General features: G+C 45.9%; 1 protein-coding gene across 1 annotated transcript in view; it reads right to left on the bottom strand.

The window, feature by feature from the left end:
• The window catches only part of ALK (ALK receptor tyrosine kinase), an 897,834-nt gene that overhangs the window by 654,268 nt on the left and 229,576 nt on the right, over positions 1 to 13,990 (bottom strand). The window contains exon 2 of the mRNA XM_075536070.1: positions 3,873 to 3,992. Coding sequence (XP_075392185.1) covers positions 3,873 to 3,992 — 120 coding nt within the window. The remainder of the gene's footprint in view (positions 1 to 3,872; positions 3,993 to 13,990) is intronic.

Below are 13,990 nucleotides of genomic sequence, written 5' to 3' on the forward strand. Positions count from 1 at the left end.
TTCCCAGTCAAATTTCTCTCCCCAAGTTTGAGACCTTAAAATTAATGAAGTTGTTAACATTTCCTAAAATGTCTTTCAAGGCAGTTGAAAGGTATGGATATATCACCCACAAGCCTGATGGCTTCTGTGGTTCGTAAAGACCCATGGGGCTGAGCCCTGACAAACCTCCTTAAAGGGGCAAGAGTCTTGGCCTGAACTCCACCTTCAATTTGCTCTGCAATAAGTTCTGGGGAGTGACCTTGCCCTCCCTGCTTCTATAGTCATCCCTCAGAGGTGGACTCGGTGGTGTGGTCATGGGTTAACTACCTCAGAATTATTTCCCTCACCCATGAGCTCTGAGAGGTCCCTTGGTCGATGCAAACAGTTTGCACTCAATTGTTAACCTAAAAGTTGGTGTATCACGAATGATTAAACCTAGAAAAACCCATGGAGCACAATACTTCTCTGTAACACATAGGGTTTCCATGAGATGGACTTGACTTTGCAGCAAGGTGTGTACCTCTTGGGTCTCAGGGTTAGCGAGGGCAATTTATTCATGGTGATAGACCTCCAGCATTTGGCCCAGGCTGACACCCACAGCAGTGGAGAGATACCAGTTTGAGTGTCTGTTGAATAAATATGATTGGAGGATGACAAGGCTCTGAAATTACCAGCACACTCAATCAAGGAACACCAGTTAAGAGTTAACTTTTCCCTCCCCAGGTTAATGTGGCTTGCTCTGGCCTCCTCCTCTAGCCTTCTGGCAGTATTTGTCCGATTTGCCCAATGGCTTCAGTCCTCTCCACAAAGAGAGTCTGGAGTGAATCTGGGAAGTCCTCCAGTGCTACTCCTTTGCCCCAGATGCCATCCTGAAGCCACCACCCTGCCACACGACTCTCATTTACAGACTGGGGCAGAGGAAGAGAAAGAGGGTTTATCATGGTCAAGCAATGAAAAGTAGCATGATAAAGTCCTATGGTGTTCTCCTTATACCTGCGTCCTCTTTCAAGATGTCCCCCCGCCCCCCAGGAGTCAGTGGCTTGCCTTCTTGGCTTGCCAGAGGGAGGTCTGCCTTGCGTGTACATGCGGCACGTAATGAGAGCTGTTATCCTGGGAGACACTGAAGGACCGTGGGGGTCAATGCAAGCATGTTCTCCGAAGACCAGTTGTGCTGCAAATCTGGTTACAAAGCAATAACAATCCAAAGGACCAGATTTCAGTGACTTATAGACAGTTACCCTTATGATAAGCTTGGCACTCGGTGTCTGGCTTAAATGAAACCGAGAAGTAGATAAAGCTGGCGTCTCCTGAGAGCTACGGCTCCTCCCCCCTAACTGGGGATGCTTTGGAGAGGCAAGGAGCATCCCAGCCGATCTTACCATCCTAAACTGCCATTTTCTTTTTAAATTTTAAAATAAAAGGTACCATTAATATGAACCAAGATGAACTGCTTTATAGATGGGGGCTGCCAGGTTTGGGACTTGGAGTACAGTGTGTGGAACATTCTTATTAGGTGCATTTTAAGTAGCTCAGGCCCTAGGGCCAAGATTAAGTGGCAAGAATTAAGTACCTATGCCAGAGGAGAATCTAGAACTCAGTGTGACTTGGGTGCAGGTGAAGCTCAAAAATAATTAAATCCAGCCTAAGGAATGAGTTTCACCCCTGGTGGCCTCTGCATTCATTCTGCATTCCACAAGTCTTGTCCAGAGTGGTGGGCAAATACAGCTAAACCTCTGCTCTCATGGGGGTCAAGAGAAAGAAAACGGTTTTCCTGGAAATGTGTCTTCTCTCTACCAAGCCTGCTCTTTCCTTTTCGGAGGCCCCCGATCCCGTGAGCTGTTAGGATGAACACTGACCACGAGAAAATCTTACTATGTACAAGGAGCCCTGGGGGTACAATGGCTAAAACGCTAGCTCCTAACCAAAGGGTTGGTCATTTGAACCCTTTAGCAGCTCTGCAGCAGAAAAGACCTGGCGATCTACTTCCATAAAGATTTCAGCCTAGGAAATCTACTGAGTAGGGTTATTATGAGTCTCTATGTTCTTGGTTGAAAGCAGAGAAAGAAAACCAAAAAGGATGTTACTTGTGTTTTATGGATTATGAAAAGGCATTTGACGGTGTGGACAATAGCAAACTACGGATAGCTTTGAGAAGAATGGGAATTCCAGATCACTTTATTGTGCCCATGCAGAATCTGCACATGGATCAAGAGACAGTGTGCCAATAGAACAAGGGAAAACTACATGGTCTTTTTTTTTTAAGATGTATGTTATGGTTGTGCTCTCTCACGATATTTGTTAAGTCTGTATGCTGAGCAAAAAATCAGGGAAGCTGATAATCTAAAGAAGACATCGTATCCGGATTTGAGGAAGGCTTCCTAACAACCTTAGTTGATAAAAGTGAGGTACTTTAATCACAACCTTGTTTGCTGGAAGTGAAAAGAACTTGAAGCACTTGCTGATCAAAGATGTCAGCCTTCAGTGTGGATTACAACTTAACATAAAGAAATTCCAAACCCTTACAACTGGACCAGTAAGTTACATCATGATAAACAGAGAAAGAATTAAGGTGGAAAGGATTTCATCTTGTTTGGATCCACCGTCTGTGCTCATGGAAGCAGCACTCCAGAGATCAAGTGACATACGGATTGGGCAAATCTGCTGGAGGAGATCCTTTAAAAGTACCCCATGCCAAAGATGTTACTTTGAGGACAAAGGTGCTCCTGACCCAAGCCTGGGTATTTCCAATCACCTCGTATGCATATGAAAGAATTAAGAAGACTGAAGAGGATGCAGTGCCCTTGAATGAGGGGGCTGATGAAGAATACTGAAAATACCATCGACTATCAAAAGAACAAACAAACCTATCTTGGAAGAAGTAAGCCAGAATGCTCCTTAGAAGCAAGGATGGGAAACACAGTCCATGTTCTTCAGGTGTATTATCAGGAGAGACCAGTCCCTGGGAAAGGACATCATGCTGGGCAAAGTAGAAGGACATCCCCCAAGAGGAGGACCCTCAACAGGATGATTGCCACAGGGATTGCAACAATGGGCTCAACCCTGAGAACCATTGGGTGACGGTGCCGGCCAAGGGGGTGTTATGTTCTGTTACCGAGAGGGCTGCTGCATACGAGTCAGAACTGACTCAAAGACACCGATTACCATGAGTCAGACTTGATTCAATGGCGCACAACCACAATACGTTGTACCCATGTCCTCCTTGAGGGCTCCTGGATTTGAACCTGGCAGCCCAAGTCGAGAAAGGGTGGAGAAACAAAGTCAACTCTGGGAAGAATTCTGGCTTAGGAGTTAAGTCACCCTCACTGCAATCTTAATAAACTCAGTCTAGATATTTGTAGAACCAGAAGGAGACCTAACATCCTTACCTGGAAGGTTGTTGCAGAATCAAAGCAGCAAAGGTAATACCTTGCGTTCCTTTTAGGAGTCATCTAAAATGCAAGGGAGTCCCTTGAGGAGCTGGAGAGGACCTCTGACCCCTTAAAAACAACCCTATCTTAGGAGGTCCCTTCATTGGAATCACTTAAGAGTCCGATCCCTATACCTGGAAGCCATAGTCCTATTGCAGATTTACACTGCATCTGATGACTGGCAAAGGAATGCTAGAAATACCACAGACCTAAAAAGCTGGAACGATGGGATATGGCTCCAACCAAGTACATGCTTCCTCCCGGAAGCTGTCGATCCGGAGAGACCAGACCTGGGTGAAGGGCTCTGGTGAGTGGGGTACCTCTGGGAGACAGAAAACATCAAACTACTTCCTTTGCCCATGGGGGCTGGGGGATCGGGGTAGAGCCATGCATCACTAACCTGAATGCACAGCTTCCTTAATTATGAGCATGGTATATTGCAGATAACAATAAAAATATACTTACCATATCTGCTACGGTGAGACAGGAACGGGAAGGAATCTTTCATGACCCAGGTGAGGTTCCATGCAAATGAGTCAGGAGGAGGCAGAGGCATGCTTGTTGGTGACTCTAAGAAGCTGGGACCTGGACATAAGGACAAAGAAGAGCACATTGAGCCGGTGGGTACTGAGACTGTGTCTTTTACCCACCCTTCAGCAGTGGTGACAAAGAAAGCCCACAGGGGCTTTCCTGATGTCCATTGAAGAGACATGGGAAATAAGAATGACTAAGCCTTGGGAGGAGAAGCCAGAGTTAAGAAGCCCCAATGTTGAGACCAAGGCCAGGGTGAGGACCACTGAGAGATGAACTAGATACTAGGTTACTTCATAGCTTGGCCAAAATGTGCTATCCCAAATCTATTCTGTCTATAATGATTTGGGCAACTTTATAGGGAGCTTCCAATCATCTTGTCCAAATAATGCCTTCATCTCTACTTTATGTTCAGACTTGTAACTTCATCTAACGGTGTTGGCTTGGGTTATTATCCTATCAATGAGAGGGCTGAAATTGTACTCAGAGGCTATGAGTTCTTAACAATTATGTTGTTTTCAGGGTGTGGGGCGGGGAACAACAAGCCAGGTGACAGGTTTTTCCCACAGCCCAGAGGCCAAGGAGTCACAAAGGATTAATATTTCTGATTTGCATGAGAAAAAAAGGATAAAGGGGAAAAATATAAGCAGCAAAAGCAGTATTATTCCTCTTCTTAACGGTACCTCAAGTGGGTTTTGTATGGTGAAAAGTAATTACAATATATCTACAAATCAAAAGAACACACACTGCAGGCTCATATGCTTTCTCCCCAGAAAATTCCCACTCAATCACCATTTGCTAATGTTTTATGGTACTCAAAGCTTTTCCCCTTAAAGATGGAAGGATTTAAGAATAAGTTCTATTCAGTAGATAGATGAGGATCAACCTTAAGACCAAGAGGGTGGGGGGGAGTAGAGAGCACATAGAATTTCTTCTGCAGCTCCCATGGGGCAGGCACTATGCTAGGCTCTTTCTTTTTTAAAACTTTTTATTGTGATTTGAGCAAACATTTACAGAGGAAATTGAACCCATTTGCATTCAACAATTCATACACATTTTGATTCATGACAGGGATTGCAGTCCCTACAGTGCAACAATATCCTTTCCACTTCCTTCCTGTGCACATTTAGCACGCCCATTCTTCCTTCTTTCCTACCCAGGTCAGTCTTCTGAGCTTTATCCTGGGACGGATGCTGGAGTTTTTATACACACGATGATGTTATATATTCACAAAACTCGCTAAGATAGGTATGATCATCTGCATTGGAAAGATGCAACAACTGGGACTCAGAAGGGAAAAGGATGGAGCCCCAAACTGAACCCAGTTTTGTTTGACTCCAAAAGGCCCCGTCCTACCACAAATGGGCTGCTTTGCTATTTGAATCTAGTAACTCATTATCAGAGAGTATTCTGAAAAAGCAAGGATGTTACTTTGAGGACTGAAGTACACCTGATCTAAGCCATGGTATTTGCAATCACCTCATATGCGTGCAAAAGTTGGACACTGAATAAAGAAGATCAAAGAAAAATCCATGTGTGTTGCTGAAGAATATTTAAAGGACCACGGGCTGCCAAAAGAACTAACAATTGTGTCTTGGAAGAAATACAACCAGATTGCTCCTTAGCAGCGAGGCTGGCGAGGCTTGGTCTCACAGACTTTGTACATGTTATCAGGAGAGACCAGTCCCTAGAGAAGGGCATCTTGTTTGGTAAAGTGTAGGGGCAGTGAAAAAGAGGAAGGCCCTTGACGAGATGGACTGACATATAGTGGCAACAATGCATGCAAACATGAGAATAATGCTGAGGCTAATGCAGGACTGGCCAGTGTTTCATTCTGTTGTATTTAGGGTCGCTTAGTGTGCTTAGGGTTTCCTAGTGTGTGTAGTAGGGTCACTTAGTGTAGTAGGGTCACTTAGTGTGCGTAGGGTTGCTATGAATTGGAACCAACTCACTGGCATGTAACAACTGCAACAACAGACCTAAGTCATGGATTTGCCTGTCATGTGTGTCGGAGTAGACCTGTGCTCCATCAGGTTTTCCATGGCTGATAGTTTGGAAGTAGATTGGCCGACGTCCTTTCCTCAGAGGCACCTTTGGTTGAACTCTACCCTCCAACCTTCACCATTTAAACCAATGAGCAACCTCTTCCTTTTATATGCTCATAAAAAACTCACTGCCCTTTGTTTACAGACCCTGTTCTCTTCAGTGGCCATGGCAGCTTCAGGGGGGCAAAACTGACCACAATTGCCATGTGTCCCAGCAAGCGAAACAGGATGGGTTTCTGCCGCCTGCTTTCTAAAAGGAACATTCTTCCTTCTGTCTTCCAAGCTTTCTTTTCCAAGTGGTGTCTCCCTGGTACCTTGAAGGTGTTTTCAAGTTTTCTTCCACATCTGACTAATGAGCCTGTGTTAAATAGGTTGGTACCCAGATACATCTTTCTGGTAAAATCCCTACCAAATTCCTGAGCAGAAGTGATGCACTGAAAGGTGCCGGGGGTGTTAAGAAAGAAGCCATCTCATTCACCCTCAGGTGAACACTTACAGGTGGATGCAGTTAGTCCAGTGTTATGGGCAGAGGGGCTCAGAGATAAGGTTCAAGGGCACACGGGTTTAAATAGGGACTTAGATTTATTTTTCATGTTAACAATATGTAATAAACACACAAGGGTCAAGGCATTATGTTAACCACCTTGAAAGTGTAATTTCAAATAGGTCTGGCAATGAGCTTATGAATAAATGTGATCATTTGTCTTCCCATTTTGACTGAGGCCACACAGCCATTCAGCAGGAAATGAATGAGACAGCAGGCCAGGTTAGTCTGTCCCTCATACCAGTGGCCTTTTACAGTTCTACAAGGACCTCCATAGGGCCTGCCAAGGTCCCCACAGGGCTCAGGGCTTAGGTCACCACTGATATTGCTTCTGAATAGAGTATCCTATGAAGGGCCTGGGAGAAATCTGACAAGCAGCCCTCAGCAATGATCCCATGTGAATCTAAACTGACAGCTCTCAGAGTCATCAGCTTAGCACAAAGTTTAAGGAATTTTAACGCGACAGTGAGCGCAAGCTCAGGCTATATTTTCTTGTTTCCAAGTGATGTCATTTTTCTTAACCTTACAATTTGGAAATGGCATTAACTTCTCCTGGATATAAAGCAGCAAGCGGATGGGACGAGATGGCTGGAAACGCTTATGAATCTGTGTGGGCACTGAATAGCGGATGACTTTTAATGTGGACCACAGCCAAGTAACACATTCAGATAGGGATATACCTGTATGAAAATATAGCTAAGACCAGTTGGGTTGCACCTTGGGTTTCTAACCACAAGGTCAGTGGTTGAAACCCACCAGTCACTGCGTGGAAGAAAGATGAGGCGCTTTGCTCCCATAAAGATGTCTCAGAGACTCTAAAGGGGCGACTCAACTCCTACAGGATTGCTAGAAGTTGGAATCTGCATGTTTGAAATCAAAAGGAAGTGCTAGAAAGGCTGAGCCAGGACCCAAGAAAGACCTCAGGCATTATTATGGATTGTTCTAAAAGAGATAAGCTGAAAGTATTTGACATCTAAAAATGCCCATAAGGGGTCAAGCATTCAAAGCTGAGATGTGAAAAGAAATTACCATATATACTTGTCTATAAGTCGAGTTTTTCGGATAGGGCAAGATATGACAAAATAACAATGTATAAATTACCGGGGGCACATGAGGGAGGGGGAAGCGGGGAGGGAGGGGGAAAAAAAAAGAGGACCTGACGCAGGGGGCTTGGGTGGAGAGTAAATGCTTTGAGAATGATTGGGGCAGGGAATGTGCGGATGTGCTTTATACAATTGATGTATGTATATGTACGGATTGTGATAAGAGCTGTATGAGCCCCTAATAAAATGTTTTTTTAAAAAGTCGAGTTTTTCAGCACATATTTTATGCAGTTTTGTGGTAAAATTAGGTGCCTTGGCGACTGATACTCGGGTCAGCCTATACTCGAGTATGTATGGTAGAAGGTTTTCTCCGTCCCTTATAGAAACCCATGAAAGTTGGGCTTTGGGAGTCTAACCTTGGGCCCTGGAGGAGGGTGGTAGGCTGATAGACTGGATGAGACTGGGAGCTAACTGATGGTTCAAAGCCGAGACACGCAGCCTGTGTGATGAAGCACTTTGCCATAATCAAAGCACTGGGGCTGAAGTAAGGAAGTGAGTTCTAGACCAAAGTCCTTAGAATGCACAGTGAATGTCAAACCCAGAAGTCAGAGTGCTTCCACACTAAACAAGTGCAGCGTGAAGAAGACAGTGCCCCGCCCACTCCAACCCCTCCCTGTCCTTAGATTGGGATCTCCCAGTATACAGGAAGCAAAAATGATGGCATGAGATACAATCAGTCTATTCCCATCCATATTGGCATGTCATTCTGAAGAGGTGGGGAACCAGAGGGAACAGGCCTTTGCAGCAGGATTTGTGTTGCAGCAGGGGGTGTTTGGAGCCTGCCCTGCAAGTATGTGAACCCTGGGCTGTGGGGAGAGAGAAGTAAAGGGGGCATAAAGGAGGAGGAGGTGCTTCCAGGTGCCCAGGTAAACAGCAATGGACAAAAGACCACTGGAGGAGAGAAAAGTAAAGAAAGGCACTCAGGACAAAGAGGGTCATTGATCGGCTGCAAGCAAGATTGGTGCATTTCTTTCTTTTGGCTTTTCTGGTGAAATCAGGAGCACTTTCCAAGAAGGCAGGGTGGAAACTCAGAGGGAAATGGCCAGCCTCCTGTTGTGACCTTTCCCCCTCCCCCATTACTCTGCATTCCTCCCCTCCCATTAGGACCACAGATTCCAAGCCCACCACTGCACAGACTCTGTTACAACTTCATCCCCTTTTCCTCCAGCCCCTTCACAACTGTCCTGAAATGTAGGCTGAGCCAACCCTCTGCCTTCCCTACTGGACCAGCTGAGGGTGCCTGGGTGGAAAGGACACAAGGATGCTGACAAGTCTCACTTTAAATCCCTAACCACAAAGCTCAAGGGGACCCTCAGGAACACTCAGCAATCTTGTACGACTGGACTTTTCAGGTCACCCTCCCTCCTCTTCCTCAATACCCTTACCCCTGTGTTCTTCCACATTCACAGCTACTGACTTTGCTTCTCACTCCATTGAGCACATGGAATCACAGCTCTCAATGGAGTATCAGCACTTTGTCTACTCTTATGAAATAACCCTGGGGGTTCAGGACTTAAACACTTGCTTTCCAACCCAACGGTCCATGGTTGAACCCACCCATTTCTCTGCATGAGAAAGACACAGCAGCCTGCTTTCGTCAAGATCAAGGCCTTTACCACCTTATAGGGCATCCCTGCGCTGTCCTCTAGCAGTGGACTATGACTTGGAATCATTCAATGACAACAGGCTTGGTTTGGGAGTTTTCTCCTGTCAAAACAAATGAACTGTCTACAAGCTTAAGCAAGCTTCTCCATTCAGGTGCAAATCTTATGTTATTCTTTCTCCGGGAAAATTTTTAATGAGTTTTTTAAGCCTTTGGAAATTTTTAAGTTTTTTACGCCTTCTGCCAATTCAGATGGAAACATCGGCAGGATGGAATGATATATTTAATATATAGTTAATTTAGTTGTACAAGCTTTGTCCAAAGAAGTCCTCTTACCTACTAGCCAGGGATAAATCTCTCATTAGATTCAGCAAGGGTATAATGTCCCAGGGCCACTTGAAATGCATGGCCATTAATCCCCATCAGTTGGTTAGAACTTCTGGGATGAGACACGGTGTTCAGCTGTGAAATCCAGGCAAGAGCTGCTGCACCGGGGAACATTTCCCTTTGTCGAGTCTGAAAAGCTGGGACCATCTGTCCAGGAAGAGTAAAATGGATCTGCCACTGAGACCAAAGGAGGAGGTAACCAAGATATGAGGAAACTTTCCAAGAAGCAGGAGGGGTCAGTTGAGTCAAATGCTACTGAGAGTTCTGGTACCATGAGGACAGAGACTTGTCGATTGTATGTACAACTTGAGCATCGCTGGTGTCCTTGACAAGTATGACTTCAACGGAGTAGTGGTTGTGAGGTTGCCAAGGTGGCCCGCTGACCCTGGGAACTGTTGGTATCCTGTCATGTTCCTACCAAACTTGGATCCACAGGACGCTGTACTCACAGGCTTATGATCTTCCAGCTTCTCGATTCGCCTTTCTGCTTCATCAGTCAGCAGCTGGGTGAGTCTGGAGGGGCCTCTCGCTAGCATCGGACCCATGGGCTTCAGTTGGATGAGGTGGGGTTCTCGCTCACTGTCATCCAGCCAATGCTGACTCATAGAGACCTGTGTTTTTCTCAGACAGTTACTCTTTATGGTAGTAGAAAGCCTAATCTTTCTCCCTCAGAGCTGCTGGTGGTTTTGAACTGTCAGCCATGTGGATCGCAGCCCAGAGTCTAACCACTACACCACCAGGGCTACTTCCTTGATATGAAGTTAATTCTTGATAAAAGGTTATTTCTTAAACACGGATGATGAATATTGCTGGGTTTGTTTCTCTAGAGATCTCAGCCTAACATATGAAGTTATTTCTGATCCTGAATTATAACCTGTTACTCCTCTAATAAACCCTGTCATCCCGACTCTTGTCCGTGAGTTCTGTGTGGTGATTACAAGGAATTATCAAACCCCACCAAAAACCAGTGAGTTCTGTGGGAGGGACAACTGCTGTCAGATTTTTTTAAGGGGTTAGAGATGAGAGGAGGTATGTGTGACTTTTATCTCACAGGAATTAACCTTGGGAGGTTAATGCGATGTGTTCTTCTTCTGGTGAAGAAGGAGTCAGATGCTTCCTACACTTAATGTTTGCAGACATTTCTCTCTTCCATTTAGGAGCCCTGGTGGCATAGTGGGTCATACATTGAACCACATTGAGCAAAGTCAATGGGGTGGACCCAGCAGTCGTGTCACGGGCAACAGAGAAGACTGCCTACTCCTGTAGACTTCAAGTCTCAGGCCCAAAGAGGCAGCTCTACTGTGTCCCCTAAAGTTGGTGGGCATCAGAGTTCACTCTATGGCAGTAAGGTTGGGGACCTGGATGCTTTTACTTTGCCTTGAAGGTCAGGTCAGCCCATCAGTAAATCTTGTTGGCTTGACTTGACCACTGCCCTTTCTTCCAGTTTCTCCCCTCTCCTCTCATCTCTGCCACTCCAAGAACTTCGGAGTTTCTCTCCCATCCTTCAGTCCCTCCCCCTCCCCATGAGATTAAGCCTTCGGTCTTAAAATGGCTTTCAAGTTCCTTGCCATGACCTAGCTCTCAAAGACCTCTGATAATAAGGCCATTGTGTTATCCCTACTCTCATTTCCCACCGTTCTCCTTGTCCTGTATCCCCAAAGCCTCCTTGTTGTTCCTCAAACTCACCAGGTGGCCCTCCCACTAGAGGGCTGTCTCACAGTGGTTCTCTTGGCCGGAGAAGCTCTTCTCTTGAGAGCCACGGGATCTTTCCCGCCCTCCATCAAAGAAGACAATGACTAAATGTCACCTCCTCAGCGTGAGCTTCTATGATCACCTCCGCCCTGCTTTATGTTTCTTCTCGGGTATATTATGTGAACTGTCTGTGTTCATTGGATCGCTGTCCACCACTCACACTAGCCTCTGCCATGCCCTCATGCCCTGGCACAGAGTGTGGGCACTCAAGGCATCTTTGTTGAAAGAATGAAACCAGGGTCCGGGAGAGCGAGATCGGCTCTGCCCCTTACCAGCAATTTAACTTCAAGCTAATCACAGCCTTTGCAGAACCTCACTTTTGTCAAAATAGCGATAAGAATGAGAATAATCCATAACCTACCGACTCTCAGGGTGTTGTCAGGGTCAGGTGAGACCAGGTGGGCATGAAGTATCCTTAGAACATCAGTTCCGGAGTCTGGAAAACGTTGATGTTTCCATTTCTGTGGTAGCATTCACAATGAATGGGGTTCGCAGTCCCTTTCCTCTGAGGACCTTGAGCCAATAAATACAATGCCCAGAAATGAAACGCACCCCCAAAGATCTGCTTCTCTTCTTCACGAGTGAATCATTGACTCTGCCAGCTGGTCATGATGTCTATTAACCAAATCCCAGCCGATGGCAGGGCCTCCCTTTCTTGTCTCATATTTTCCCATGCATCATCACGTCCATGTATTCAATGCGCATGGATTGTCCCATGAACATACTTGCAGCATACGTGCCAGTGTCTGCGACCTCACGAAGGGCTATGTGAGTAACTGCGATTTCACCAAGGCCCGGGTTTGCTAGCTGGCATGTTTTACGAAGCTCCATCAATAAAATGTATCATGCTCATCTCCCCAGAACACTCCTTGAAACGGCTCCTGCTTTGCCCCGGACACGTTTTACTTGTTTATTTTCCTTCCAACAATAAAGCAATCAGTGACAGCCTGCTAGGTCTCTTCCCCTTTATGTGAAAACTCACTTAATAATGCATTATTTTACAATGATTTTGTGTCACACAAAGCCAAGCTTAATGTAACCGAATAAACAGTCACCCGGATGTCACACGGTGGTGAGCAGACACTGCAAGGTGGGGCGCAGCGGGCGACCTCCTTTTGAGAGTCAAGGGAGAAGAATTTCGGCATTCAGTGGGCTGAGCGCACACCTGTTCAGTCAAAGAGGCTTGCTCTTGGAAAATTCACATGACAACTGGGTTTAGCGGCGACACTGGAGTGGTAATAGGCAGTTGATGTTGTTGGAAATTAACCGAGACTTGCGGAGGAGAGAAAGGAGGGGTTAGCAGATGTGCCCTTTGCACAGCACAAACTCTGCCCTCAACCCCGAGACCTTCCTATGCTCCCCCAGACCTGTAAAATGAGGGGCGTGGAGCTAGCTGTCCTCTTAGATCCCCCCATTGGATTCTCCATAGTGTCTTTCCTTTCCCTTTCTTTCCAGCTGGTTCCTTCAGTGAGGAGCGATTCATGTCGAGGGAAACCAGTAACTGGAGCTAAAGAGCCGCATCTCCCTCCACCTTTCTCTTAAGCCCTCTTCCATCCTGCCTGAGAGATGCTGATGCTCCTTCTTGAAGCAAGCCCCGAAAGCAAACATGCGACGTCTTGTGACATTCCCTCGTGCAGTGCGGAGTCACAGTTCCAACAAGTGGAGGCTGTCTCTCCCCAACATCAACAGGACCCATGGATGGAGTACATGATCTTCCTGATGGAAACTTAACTTGTCAGTCAATGAAGGCAGGCACTGATCCCTAAGGTGCCGCATTAAAGAAGATTGAAAAGGATACCGAGAAGATTGTTAGCTGCCTCCCTACCCTTGGGGAGTTGGTTATCTGCAGAGTCCTTAGAGCAGGGAGTGGGTCTCAAAAGAAGTTACTGAAGCATACATATGGGAAGCCCTCACCTCTGACCAATACTTGCTTCCACAGCTTTATCTCTGACTCAGGACCATTTCACAGTTTAGGATGGGCATGCCTCGTTGTACTTCGATCTCCAAACATTCACCAGAGCTACACAGAATGTCCTTTCCCATTCCCTACTTTCCCACATCCTGTGCCCTGTCCTTCTTGAAAGATCCACCCAAAATCTCTTCTTCCAGAGGTCCACTTTCCTCCTAGAGGAGAGAGCCCAGTCAGAGCCATGGTGCTGGGACCCAAACAAGACACTCAATCCTCCTACCTTCCTAACCACGACAGCTCACGAACACTTAAGACAATGTCATTTATAGGGTTTCCAGTTGGTGGTTCAGGGCCATGGAAAGTAAAATTCCAAGAACTTTACTGGTTGCTTATGTGGGAAAAAAATTCTTTTCTTTTTTCTTTTTATCTTTTTGGCTCACAGACTTAGAAGAAATTGAAAACTCAAAACTCACTGTCAACGAGTCAATGCCAACTCATAGCAACTCTAAATGACAGACTAGAGTTGCCCCAGTGTGTTTCTGAGACTGTAACTCTTTAGAGAAGTAGAAAGTCCCATCTTTCTACTGCGAAGTGGCTGGTGCTTTCAGATTCCTGACCTTGTGGAGCACAACCCAATGCATAACCTCTAGGGCTCCCTAGAAGAAATTAAGAAGAATATATGTAGATGTGTATCTATATGGTTCAACCT

This window comes from Tenrec ecaudatus, chromosome 17, assembly GCF_050624435.1.
Source record: "Tenrec ecaudatus isolate mTenEca1 chromosome 17, mTenEca1.hap1, whole genome shotgun sequence".
Lineage (NCBI taxonomy): Eukaryota > Metazoa > Chordata > Mammalia > Afrosoricida > Tenrecidae > Tenrec > Tenrec ecaudatus.